Raw genomic sequence first — 13,401 nt, 5'->3', positions numbered from 1 at the left:
TTAACGTGTAGTGAAATTTCACTACGCGTTTCATTACTGTTATCGATGCGCCTGTCGCTAGACGCACCGTCATCCTCGTTGGAGGGATGTCGCGCTCAACATATTGATCCTACGACCCTCTAGTGACTGGCGACGAATGAAGTTATTCGACACTCCGCAGTCCATTAGGGCGCTAAGTGACAAATCATTTGTCACTTTTAATTTCAAGGTGATGAGGGATACCTCATCATCAGGTGCAGAGACACATAATGATTGTGTGTCTGGAGCAACTTTAGTCAAGAGATTTGCAAATTCTCTTGAGGTTGCTGGATCAGTAGGGCGTTGCGCCCCTACTGACCCCGACCGTTTTTAGCGGTCCGCCTCGCTGTTGCGAACTCGCAACAAAATCGGACCTGCCGCCGTTGCCCTTTTTGGCATTCGGTCCATAATTACGTTGAGCACTTCTCGGTGCGGGGCGTGGGGCACTACACTCATGAGCGTAGTGTCCTAATTTTTTGCAGCGATGGCATTTTTGCGATCGCTTATTGCTAAAAAAACGAGGTCTCTCGCTTTCGACGTAACAAAGGTCCATGGGTTCTGGACCAACCAGCTCGTTTCGTCTTGGTAGACGATATGATGACGAACTAGCTTGAGCCTGTCTCAAGCTAAAGTCCTCCTGTTCCGCAACGGATATTGCTTCTTCAAGCGTATCCAGTTCCAAGCGGAACAGGTGGGTCTTTACGGGACCATCCGTAAGACCTTGCATGAATACCGTAATCAACGTGTGTTCATGAACTGGATTGTTCGTGATACAACTCGCTAAGAGTCGTATGTGTTGGGCATAAGCGCGAACATCACGCTTGCCTTGCTTGAGTTTCAGAAGCTCTGATCGAGCTCTAAACTCAGCCCTAGACGGTTCAAACGTCTGATGAGCCGGGCTTTAAAAACCTCTAGCGACCCAAAGACATATGGGTCGCGCAACTTAAGGCCCAATGCCCAAGTTTTGGCACGACTTGCCAAATTTGATTGAGCGAATGCGACTTGCATTTGCTCGTCGACGATGTGACGTGCCCTTATGGCATCGTCCAACTCGACAAACCATCTCAAGAGAGAGTCTTCTTTGACTCCCCTATACTAAGAGATGTCAATCGTTAAGGTTTCGGGGACGACGTGTATGCGTCATCCCAGGTACAGGGGTCTGTACCTGTTGAAAACTCAACAGTTCTGCCTGTCGAGAGCCTTGCTGATTCAGCAAGGCTGCCATCGCCAAGTTCATACAACATGAACTTCACCTCGTCAAGTTTATGTTGTATGAACTTGGCGATGGCTGAATGGAGGGCATCTCTGTCCAAACCGGACAGCATGGCCAAGATAGCATCGTTCCCTACGGTCGAACTCATTTGTTCGACCGCACTCCTTTCTATGTCACTTAGAAAGGAGTAGCTATCACTCGAAACGTGATGCGTATTCCCACTATCATCAAACATGTCCATATTAGATGAAAGAAATGTGGTCCTTGGACGGACTACAAAGTGCTACCAGGTGTAACGGCTAGGTGAGCTTGAGCTTAAGACGAAGGCGGGCCAAAGTTCTGCCGGATCGCCTACCACAGCTAAAACGAAAAATCGCAAGTCCAAAAGCGGTGGCAGGAAGCACTAAATCCCTGCTTCCAAAAGCAGCAGGAGGAACAGTTAGAAGGTTTGTCAGAAGGGAAAAAGATTATAGATAGTTGACCAATTATCCGCACACTTAGCTGCCAATTGTGCTGTACTGTACAGGCACCCAACCGGGTGTTACAATTTCGTAGTACACAATTTTTTAAGTGGCAAAGTACTGATCTGCCAATATATTGATGACTAGATGCCAGTTACGCCGGTTCTGGTGAAGGGTCCGATGATCGTACGAGGCTTGTCTACTTCAGAATTTTTTCTTCGGCCGACACATTATATTGTGCGGACACAGCAGGAGTTGGGTTCCATTTACAATTTTGTCCGGTCACTGTTCAAAATTCTTGCTCTTTGATCGCAAATGTAACGGGGTGTCGGTTACATAAATAATATTTCCTATAACAATAATCAATGAGGAATAATAAATGTTATTTCCAATAAGAAAAAAATAATAAAAGAAACATTTGTTATTATTTAGTATTTTTTACTTAATATTTCCATTATTATCGTATTTGGTAACAAGACATTAGTTCTGTAGATTCGCCAATCGTTACAAGACACGATTGTGCGGTGCGCAAGGAGGCGCCATACTTAGTTAGCTATTAATATTATAAGTTTAGTAGTAGATAGAAGATCGTTACGTAGGAAACTAAATATAAATACAATTTTACTTTTCCCTAATTCTGAGCTGAGTGCTTCAACCCCGTGCCTTGTTACAACCTCTGCATGCTCCGGCAGAGTGTTGGCAGTCCGTATCTATGGACTTCGACTTCGGATTTTCCGGAGGGATCACAAGAATAACAATATTCTCGTGTTTGTTGGCCGTCTCAGCAACATCATGCTCCAGTTTCGGAGTCAATCATAGCCAAAGGCTGTGCTTGTGTCTTTGTTGACACGATATTTCGACTCCATAGGTTATCCCGTGAACTGGTCTTAAATGCCGTTACTCTTGTGTTTGTTGGCCGTCTCAGCAAGATGGTAATCTTGCTCCAGTCCTGGAGTCAATCATAGCCCAAGGCTGTGCTCGTGGCTTTGTTGACACGATATTTCGACTCCATAGGTTACCCTGTAAACTGGTCTCAGATCGAGACCCTCAGTTCACGGCGGAGTTTGGCAATCTGTGTATCAACATCTGACCATCCTGAAACAGATGGTCATACAGAACGTGCGAATCGTATCCTCAAAGAGATAGTTCCCGATTACGTCCACTCTTTTGCGAGTTGGAGCGAGTTCTTACCGATGGCAGAATTTGCCATCAACAATTCAGTGTATGTTTTCTCTAAAGCAACAGGCCTACGCTATCCACATATACCCACCTTTTTTGAGAGTGACGATTATTCAAGGGAAGAAGAGACACTCGAGCAAAGAACCTTGTAGCTCTTACCTCATCGCGCATTGGCACTAAGGTCAATGCGAAGGACACCAATGTTGATTTAATTAACATTGACGTGGGCAAACTCAGTAATAACAATAATGCAATTACTGACTTTTATAACGATGCTGAAAGACTCAGCATCGAAAGCAATATTATTAATGAAATTGATAATACTCTCGATGATGAAGAGATTGATATCTCCGCAGTGCGAGCCAGTCGCACTGAATACAAAAATAAAACCAAGTCAGCAGCTGCTTTCCTGTTGGCTAGAGAAACAGTGGTCCGTTTCGTAAGGGATTCCATCGCTGATGCGGTGGACGGAACTATGACAAAAATGGAAGGGCAAACATACTCTCATATAATGTTCCTGACCTAGTCCTACTGTCTACGGTAAACCTACCAAAACATGTAGTGACGAATGTAGGCAGTAGTAAATCACCGCTCAGGTCAATCGGGCCGTTTCGTGTACTACATTGCCAAGGCAATATGTACACGATCGAGCTGCCTCATAGTATGCGTACGCATCCTACGTTTTATGTTGGACGTCTCCGCCCGTTCCATCAGTCCGAGGCTTCTTCCGATTCCGGATTACACCGGAACGGTCTAGGGCGTCCGCCAAACCTGATCGCTCCGAGCCAAAGCCTTATGGTCTCGAAGCAGAGTCTGGTTCTCATGAAGCAGAGTCTGGTTCTCACGAACCAGACGTTCCTCTACATCCTCCAAGGATGAAATCTTTTGACGAGTTGCCACTAGCTCGTATGATAATTTAATTCGTTCACCAGTTGATCAACCGCAACTTGTGGACGATTTTGCAGGTGTTAACGAGAAACACCGTCGACCGTCGTCGCGAGTTAGCGACGACGGGATCGTTCGCGATCAACGTCCTCCGTAAATACCGGAGGACGTGATCCAAGTCACGATGATGACTCGCGTTCGGCAAATGAGTCGAACCCGATTTTTCTTCCTCCTCCGCATCTTTTGACGAGTTGAGTGGTGAGAAGCGTTTCCCAGTTGAACGCTTCTTGAACCACTGCAAGGTGAAGGGGGTTCGCACGAATTATTTCGTTAGTTGGCGAGGGTATCCACCCTCGCATGATAGCTGGGAACCTCGTTTTAAACTAATGATAGACGTTCTGGGTCTCGTTCGACAGTACGACGAGACCCATCCTTTTCCATAGGACCCATGCGCTTCCCGCGCTCGGAAAAGGATCGGAGGTTCTGAATCCCTTCGCATCAGACAGGAGATGAGCGTCCTCCAATGAGGGCCTTTAAGGAGTATGTTCTTTAGGGGCGTGGCCTGCACCCTTGAAACAGCATGTATATGGGTACTGTAACGGGGCGCCTTTCTTTAGGACTGATAACAGTACTATCCAATCTACACTGATAACAGTGAAGGTGAGGTGCCTCGATTACTTCACGTAAGCTGACGTTCAAAGGAAGGTTATAAGTAGCTAAGAAGTCTAAGCTACTCTAGGTCGATATAAAGCATTAGTATAGAGAAAATGTAAGACTATATTAATGTAATAATAATACGTAAATAGCGCGTCCTTCCGCACCGCCCAAACTTGTCTTGTAACGATTGGCGGGGTTGTTTAAGACTAAAAGCAACCAATCAACAATGTAAGTCATACCCCCGTTACATCGAAGCACCTTTTGCTAATCCTGGCAAAATTACTAGGTAACCTATACTAATTACAGTGAAGGTGGAGTGCCCCGATTACTTCACTGTAACGGGGCACCTTTCACTAGTACTGATCAGTACTAGTTAACCTTACACTGATTACAGTGTAGGTGAGGTGCCTCGAAAGTTCACTTACACAAAGGTAGAGAGAAAGGTATTTTATAAAGCTAAGGTTCTTTAGCTTAAAGTCTTGACTAAGGCTTTAGAATAGAGAAAAAGTAAAAATGTATTGATATATTCAGTTTCCAGTACGTAACGATCTTCTATCTACTAGACTTATTATATTAATAGCTAACTAAGCATGGCGCCTCCTTGCCACCGCACAATCGTGTCTTATAACGATTAGCGGGGTTGATTTAGACTTATATCAATAGTGCTTAAGTCCTATAGCATCAATTTTACCAAATTTGGTAATATTGGAATTATTTAAGCCAAAATTAATAACAATAATAATTTTGTGCTTCTTTATTTACTTCCTCTAATAAAATAATATCTATTATTCCTCTTACAGCTAAAGTCTTATTGCATCAATTTTACCAAATTTGGTTATATTGGAACTATTTAAGCCAAAATTAATAACGATAATAATTTTGTGCTTCTTTATTTACTTCCTCTAATAAAATAATATCTATTATTCCTCTTACAAAAAAAAACTTATGTAACGGGACTCCCCGTTACATCACCCTCTTAACCAACAGTCACTATAGTGACTGAAGTAGGGCGACAGGAAATACCATCTTGTTTTTCTCTGTAATTTTGCATTATTAGTTTTGATTAAAATTCCGATTTTATTTGCATTATTGATTTAGACTAAAGCGACCATGGCGACAAATAAGTCTGTGCGCGTGGCCCGTGAGGCCGCAAAGCTGGCAGCTGCACGGATCAGTGCTGCTGTTGATAATGCAAATGTTTCAGTAGACGCATTAGCGTCTACTGTGAGGAATACGTCGCCTCATACTCCCATTGGAGGTGAGTGGAATGTGTCATCTGATGATGACATTACAGAAGACAGTGACAAGTCACCTGCTACACCAAGTGTAGGTGACTGGTCCAAGTCACCGGCATCGCCCACCCGGGGCCGAGTCCGTTAAACTTTTGGGTTAACGTGACAACCAGATATGTGATGACGAGGTTGTTCGACTCATCGAGATCTTTGGTGGGAAGTTATCTGATGACGACTCCGGGGGCGATGATCACTCTGGTGACGTTAGTGTGCCTCACTGGAACTAAATGGTCGTGAAGGGAAGAGCGCTGCTGGTGGTGCTAGTTTGCATCACCAGAAATGAAGTGATTGTACGGATCGCTCAAAGGGCCAAGCTAACGTTAATCGTAACATGAGCCAACGAGAGAAGGAGCGGAATACGCTGCGGATCGCTCCTGAAAAGAGGCCTTTGGTGCCCTCTAAGAGAAACCTTACTCGTTGGTCTGGTATGACAACCGATCGAAATCATATTCCGCTATTCGACTCATCCAGGCTCCACAAGCCTGGTGAGGATGAGACGGAATTCTTCGATGCCTTTTTCCGGCATCGCTAGTACTCTTCTAAGCAGGCAAAGAATGAAACTCCTTGTTCCAAGCTATGAGAGCATTTGTACAGAAAGTGCAAAGCACAGGCCGCAATGCCAGGCTTGACAAGTTAAGCCTGACATTGCGGCCTGTGCTTTGCACTTTCTGTACAAATGCTCCCATAAATACTTTCCGTGAGCGGTTCGAGAAACGGAACGTAGTCGATGCACGCTAAAAGTGACACCGTTTGCATAGAGAGGCAAGATTTCCTTGCCTCTGTGGGGGTGGGGCTCATGCCCATGCTCTATGAAGGGTGCAGGTCATGCCCCTAAGAAAGCATATTCTCATATCATCCCTTACGAGATGCGTCAAAAAATTGAAAAGCTCCAATCCTTTCACGAGCGCGGGAAACGCTCGTTCGCCGATGGACCTTCTGTCGAGAAGGATGGGCATCGTCGTACTGCAAGACTAGACCCGGAACGTCCAACATCGGTTGGGAACGAGGTTCCCAACTATCATGAAAGGGTGGGAACCCTCGCCAGCGAGCGAGATAAATCGTCGGACCTCCTTTACCTCACGGTGTTTCGAGAAGCTTTCAACAAGAAAACGCTTCTCACCACTCAATTAGGTTAATGGATGTGAAGGGGGAGAAAAAATCGAAATTGCCTTGTTTGACGAACCCGAATCAACATCGTGATTTGGATCACACCCTTTATTATTTGAGGGAGGACATTGTTTACGAGCGATCCCGTCCCCGCGAGTTAGCGGTGATGGTTGATAATGTTTCTCGTGATTAGCTTAGAAGTTATGCGCAGATTGCGAATGATCAATTGGCGAATGAAAGGTTACACCAGTCCCTTCAAAACGAGCTGGTGAGAGCTCGTCATAAGATCTCTTCCTTGGAAAAAAGAGTGGATCGTCTGGTTCATGAGAACCATACTCTGCTTCGAGACCATAAGGCTTTGGCTCGGAGCCATCAGGCTTTGGCGGATGCCCTAGACCGTTCCGGTGTAATCCGGAATCGGAAGAAGCCTCGGACTGATGGAACGGGCGGAGACGTCCAACATAAAACGTAGGATGCGTACGCATACTATGAGGCAGCTCGATCGTTTACGTATTGCCTTGGCAATGTAGTACACGAAACCGGCCGATATACCTGAGTAGTAATTTACTACAGCCTACATTCGTCACTACATGTTTTGGTAGGTTTACCGTAGACAGTAGGACCAGGTCAGGAACATTATATGATAGTATGTTTGCCCTTCCATTTTTGTCATAGTTCCGTCCACCGCATCAGCGATGGAATCCCTTACGAAACGGACCACTGCTTCTCTAGCCAACAGGAAAGCAGCTGCTGACTTGGTTTTATTTTTGTATTCAGTGCGACTGGCTCGCACTGCGGAGATATCAATCTCTTCATCATCGAGAGTATTATCAATTTCATTAATAATATTGCTTTCGATGCTGAGTCTTTCAGCATCGTTATAAAAGTCAGTAATTGCATTATTGTTATTACTGAGTTTGCCCACGTCAATGTTAATTAAATCAACATTGGTGTCCTTCGCATTGACCTTAGTGCCAATGCGCGATGAGGTAAGAGCTACAAGGTTCTTTGCTCGAGTGTCTCTTCTTCCCTTGAATAATCGTCACTCTCAAAAAAAGGTGGGTATATGTGGATAGCGTAGGCCTGTTGCTTTAGAGAAAACATACACTGAATTGTTGATGGCAAATTCTGCCATCGGTAAGAACTCGCTCCAACTCGCAAAAGAGTGGACGTAATCGGGAACTATCTCTTTGAGGATACGATTCGCACGTTCTGTATGACCATCTGTTTCAGGATGGTCAGATGTTGATACACAGATTGCCAAACTCCGCCGTGAACTGAGGGTCTCGATCTGAGACCAGTTTACAGGGTAACCTATGGAGTCGAAATATCGTGTCAACAAAGCCACGAGCACAGCCTTGGGCTATGATTGACTCCAGGACTGGAGCAAGATTACCATCTTGCTGAGACGGCCAACAAACACAAGAGTAACGGCATTTAAGACCAGTTCACGGGATAACCTATGGAGTCGAAATATCGTGTCAACAAAGACACAAGCACAGCATTTGGCTATGATTGACTCCGAAACTGGAGCATGATGTTGCTGAGACGGCCAACAAACACGAGAATATTGTTATTCTTGTGATCCCTCCGGAAAATCCGAAGTCGAAGTCCATAGATACGGACTGCCAACACTCTGCCGGAGCATGCAGAGGTTGTAACAAGGCACGGGGTTGAAGCACTCAGCTCAGAATTAGGGAAAAGTAAAATTGTATTTATATTTAGTTTCCTACGTAACGATCTTCTATCTACTACTAAACTTATAATATTAATAGCTAACTAAGTATGGCGCCTCCTTGCGCACCGCACAATCGTGTCTTGTAACGATTGGCGAATCTACAGAACTAATGTCTTGTTACCAAATACGATAATAATGGAAATATTAAGTAAAAAATACTAAATAATAACAAATGTTTCTTTTATTATTTTTTTCTTATTGGAAATAACATTTATTATTCCTCATTGATTATTGTTATAGGAAATATTATTCATGTAACCAACACCCCGTTACATTTGCGATCAAAGAGCAAGAATTTTGAACAGTGACCGGACAAAATTGTAAATGGAACCCAACTCCTGCTGTGTCCGCACAATATAATGTGTCGGCCGAAGAAAAATTTCTGAAGTAGACAAGCCTCGTACGATCATCGGACCCTTCACCAGAACCGGCGTAACTGGCATCTAGTCATCAATATATTGGCAGATCAGTACTTTGCCACTTAAAAAATTTTGTACTACGAAATTGTAACACCCGGTTGAGGTGCCTGTACAGTACAGCACAATTGGCAGCTAAGTGTGCGGATAATTGGTCAACTATCTATAATCTTTTTCCCTTCTGACAAACCTTCTAACTGTTCTTCCTGCTGCTTTTGGAAGCAGGGATTTAGTGCTTCCTGCCACCGCTTTTGGACTTGCGATTTTTCTTTTTAGCTGTGGTAGGCGATCCGGCAGAACTTTGGCCCGCCTTCGTCTTAAGCTCAAGCTCACCTAGCAATTCATTGGCAATTGCCTCAGCTGCTTCAGCTGCGTCGACCTCTCGGCGGCCTTTTGCACCTTCTACGGCTTTCTCAGTAAATTTTGCCATGAATTTGGCCGACTCAATTACTCTCGAATCCTCGCTTCCGAATGCCTCTTTGATGAGCGAGTACACCTTCTTTTCGTAAGCTAGAGCTTCGCGAAAGCCGCCAGCTATGCTGCACGCGAGAGCCATTTGGTGCAACACGTTAGCCGCCTGATTGCGGTCAAACTCGCCGCGGCGAAGGGACTCGCGATGGCACATCAATGCCAGCGTAATTTGGCCTACATCCTGGCACATCATTCCCATTTTAAAGTAAAGAGAGCTAATCTCGGGAAAATGATGCCCACAACAGAATTCCAACAAGTAGATAGCGCGACGAATATGCGGCACGGCCAAGTCGGTCTGGGCGTTTGCATGCAAGAACAACGACAGATTAGCGTGCGCATAGGCAGTATCGTGATAATCTATGCCTTGAAGCTGCGTGTACAGCGCCAGCGATCGCTGCTGCTGCGCGATCGCTCCCGCAACATCGCCAGCGTGGTAGAGTACTGTTGCGAGCGATGAACTACAAAGAGCTGCGTCTTCGTGGGCAGCACCACAAACTTGATAGAGTAGAGACGAAGCCTCCTGGAGAAATTCGTAGGCACTTGACAGAACACCCTGGCTCAAATCAATGCGACCACGCTCTAAGAGCTGCTTCGCTTGGGCGAACGGGTGTGCAGGTAAAGAGGACTTTACCACAGGTACAACTCCAGTAATATCATCAAGCCGAATTGGTGACGATGATGAAAAGTTATAGTTACGGCTCGCAACACGCAGACCGAGACGAAGGCATAGACGTCGTAGCATTACCGGCTTATTCGCGCGACCAGCAGGAAAGCCGTGTTCCCCTTTATGGAACCCATCGCGACCAGGACCCCAAAGAGTCAATTTGTAATCGTATCGAGCCTTGATTTCATCGTCAATTCGCTTCCAAAGCGTAGTTGCATCCATCAAGCCCGTTATTAATGCATTTTCACCTAAAGCCTTCTCTGAATCGGTCTTGTCCATACCAGCTGAGCTTGATATAAGGATGTTGTTTAACAGCTTTACAATTACCATGCCTGGAGCGGCACGAATGGAGTCGTTTGAGTTTAATAAATCAGCCAAAATGTGCTTTGCGACACGCGAGATCATTTCTACCTCCAACAGTTCAAGCAAATACTTAGAAATACCACTGATAGCCTCTAACTTCTTTGCAAGCGAAGCTAAGCGTCCTAGATAACGCATATTAATACCGCAGGAGTGCATCAGTTGCGTAAGGGCACATCCATCAGCGGGAGCAATTGCTCCGCGACGCACATCAGCCACAAATGCCGGTAAGACAATCCGCTGCAGATACTCGGCCGCATCTTTCGCGGCTGTCTCGTCAGCCTCAAGCTGTTCTTTATCGGTGGACGCTGCATAGTCCATGAAGACATTCGGATTCAGCAAAACAGGAGCAATCTCCGATTTAGCCTCTCCATCCTGCTTATTTTCATCTATCGATTCCTTAGAAAAGCCACTATTCTCTCCAGCTTCGTTTGCCATCCGATCGTACTTCTCATCGGCCTCCTTTTTCTCTAGAGCCGAATTACATGCCTTGAGGTTAGAACGACGGAGTTGATTTTGCTTCCAGAGCGAGTACAGTTGGACTAATTCCGGGCGAAGCAGAGCTATGTAGCCCTCATCGTTACGCTTAAAGCACAGTCCGTCCTCGTTAGCTGCGACATCTTCATTCTCATTGGCACTCCCCAAAGCTCCTTCGCGTTTTTTGTAAAATGTCCAGTCCTTCGGAGTGATGCGGACAAGATCCAAAACATAAAGACGACCGTCTGAGCCCTGGATTCCTTTGGCCTCAACTGCACCGCAAATGTTTACGACGCTCGTGCCCGCCTCACCAGCGCTCACAGGAGAAAGACCTAAAGACTTCTGCTCCAACTCAAAATTTACGTCTTGCTCACTCTTGCCAAGGGGTTGGATGCAACGTTCGGCGATGTGCAACTTTTTGCCTGCTTCAAGTATAAGTTTATGCATCGTGCTGTTGGCTGCAATCGTCTTACCATGATCTACAGAGCCATAAACGAGTTTTGATGCAGCGTCTCCCATTAGTATTCCTGGAATAAGACTTTGGGCAATGACACGAACACCAAGATAGTCCACGACAGTCGTGGCTAGCGTGTGCAAGCCTTTCACATCCACATCATTGAACGCTTTAACACCCTGTAAATCGCGGTTGGCAGATGAATAGGCATTCTCTTCACCACCAGCAAAATCCTTCATCGACTTTCCATCAATTGCCACCGAAAAGAAAATATTGTTAAATACATAAACGTGAGCACTTTTGTCGTCCATAGGATTAATAGCAGGAATGTTTCCCTCCACAATAGCAACTGCACCCTGCGTCGCAGCTTCCACAAATTCTGTCACTATCTTAAACATCACACGCGCACGGACAATCTCGTCTTTCAGCGTCTCCTTTGATAACTCGCGGCAACACTGAATCTCCTCATTCCAATCACGGAGCACACCACGCTCATCCATGCCGTAAGTATTGCAAAGTTCGTCCTCAGCACGATTAAGGTCGTACTTATGTTCCTTGATCGCTGTTGTAATAGGTGTGTTCCAAGGTAGCTTGCCACCCAAATTAGATCCAGCAGCTACCATCCATTCAATCGAGGATGGTCCTTCCTTTGCCAAAGACGCAGCTTTGGTAAGAAGAGCGGCGTACGACTCATGGAATGTCGGGGATACGTTGCTTAGCAAATCTACTAACAAATGCGAGGGCGATGGAGTCGTTTCATTCGGGCGCGGGTCGAAGTGCGTGATCGTTGAGCTATTCACAAAGAAGCCGTCGACGTGCGCTGTAATGTGGTAAAGAGTATTGTCGCCATTGACATTAACTTCGAGATAAAGTAAGTCTCCCACAAGCTTGCGCGGTCCTGGAGGCGGATTGTAGCCTGAATACGTAATGCTTTTGATGCAAACAGGAAGCTTGGCCTCCGGCTGTTGCTCTTTTTTTTTCTGTTCATTAGTCTCAATATGCTGCTGTTGTTTGACCTTTTGCTGATTCCTTTTACTCTTCTTTCCTGATTTCATTTCATTATTCTTATTAGATTTCTCAATCTGCTCACTCCTCTCCTTCGTCACGGCAACGGCGCCCGGAATGGAATAGAATTCCACGAGCTCAGGCAAAACGGGTATTTCGATGCTTTCCAGATTATAATGAATCTCTCGCAGACGCTCAAGTTGATGCTTTGAAATTTCGTCTAAATTCTTCTCGTTCATCTTACTGCCGTCAGAAGACATTTCGGTCTTGTCAGAAACCCCTGGCGTAGCCTCGCGTTCAAAGGTTTCCTGTGGAATCGGTGGATTGCTAAGCACGTCACGAAAACGACGCACGTGTGCTCGTGCGTTTCGGGCGTCGTACTTGTCAAGAACGATGCGCAACGTGACGCCATCTACCACATTTTCGTTCTCGCTGAGCTCCACAAAGTCATTCAGTGGCTCCCAGGAATCGCTCGTAAGGCTCTTGGCTTCTAGATGGTAACACGTATAGCAGGCGAGCATTGGAAACTCAGCAATAAGCTGCCGCAGCGACAAAACTGTATCGGACGGACTCAATCCCTCCAGGCGCACAGCTTGGCCCTCGGTAATGGGAGGAGCTACCAAAATGCTGAGTGCCACCTCCTCGATTGCCACAGTCTCTTCTTCTGGCTGCTGCTCCATCTGCAAATGCGTTGGCTCGATTGTATTGCTGTCTGTCATTCTGTAGTTTAAACTATTATTGTGGCACGCGCTCCGGACTGATGTGTGGTCGGTGCGCAAAAGATGAGCGAGATGAAGTGGTGGGGATTGACGCTGCCACTTTTATGTAACTATGGAGCTAATTAAAATAAAAATTTGCAGTTAAAAGATGACAAGTATTCGAAATTTGGTTATGTCTTTGAGAATTCAACATGTTCATGTTTCATATAATTAATGTTGTCGTGAGAGGAAATAAAAAAAGAAGTACAAAATTATTATCTTTATTAATTTTGACTTAAATAGTTC

At 45.4% G+C, this 13,401-nt stretch overlaps 1 protein-coding gene across 1 annotated transcript; it reads right to left on the bottom strand.

The window, feature by feature from the left end:
- Positions 1 to 9,195: 9,195 nt before the first annotated feature.
- On the bottom strand, positions 9,196 to 13,116 carry CCR75_003153 (uncharacterized protein; the record flags this gene model as incomplete). Its single annotated transcript, XM_067961250.1, has 1 exon — positions 9,196 to 13,116. One exon carries the CDS (start codon positions 13,114 to 13,116, stop codon positions 9,196 to 9,198), a length of 3,921 nt encoding a protein of 1,306 aa, XP_067821782.1.
- Positions 13,117 to 13,401: the final 285 nt, after the last annotated feature.

Source organism: Bremia lactucae, assembly GCF_004359215.1.
Source record: "Bremia lactucae strain SF5 chromosome Unknown BlacSF5_NotPlaced_19_SHOA01000004.1_2068294bp, whole genome shotgun sequence".
In the NCBI taxonomy this organism is placed as follows: Eukaryota; Oomycota; class Peronosporomycetes; order Peronosporales; family Peronosporaceae; genus Bremia; species Bremia lactucae.
The sequence above is the reverse complement of the archived record's forward strand: the minus strand, read 5'-3'. Positions and strand labels throughout refer to the sequence as shown.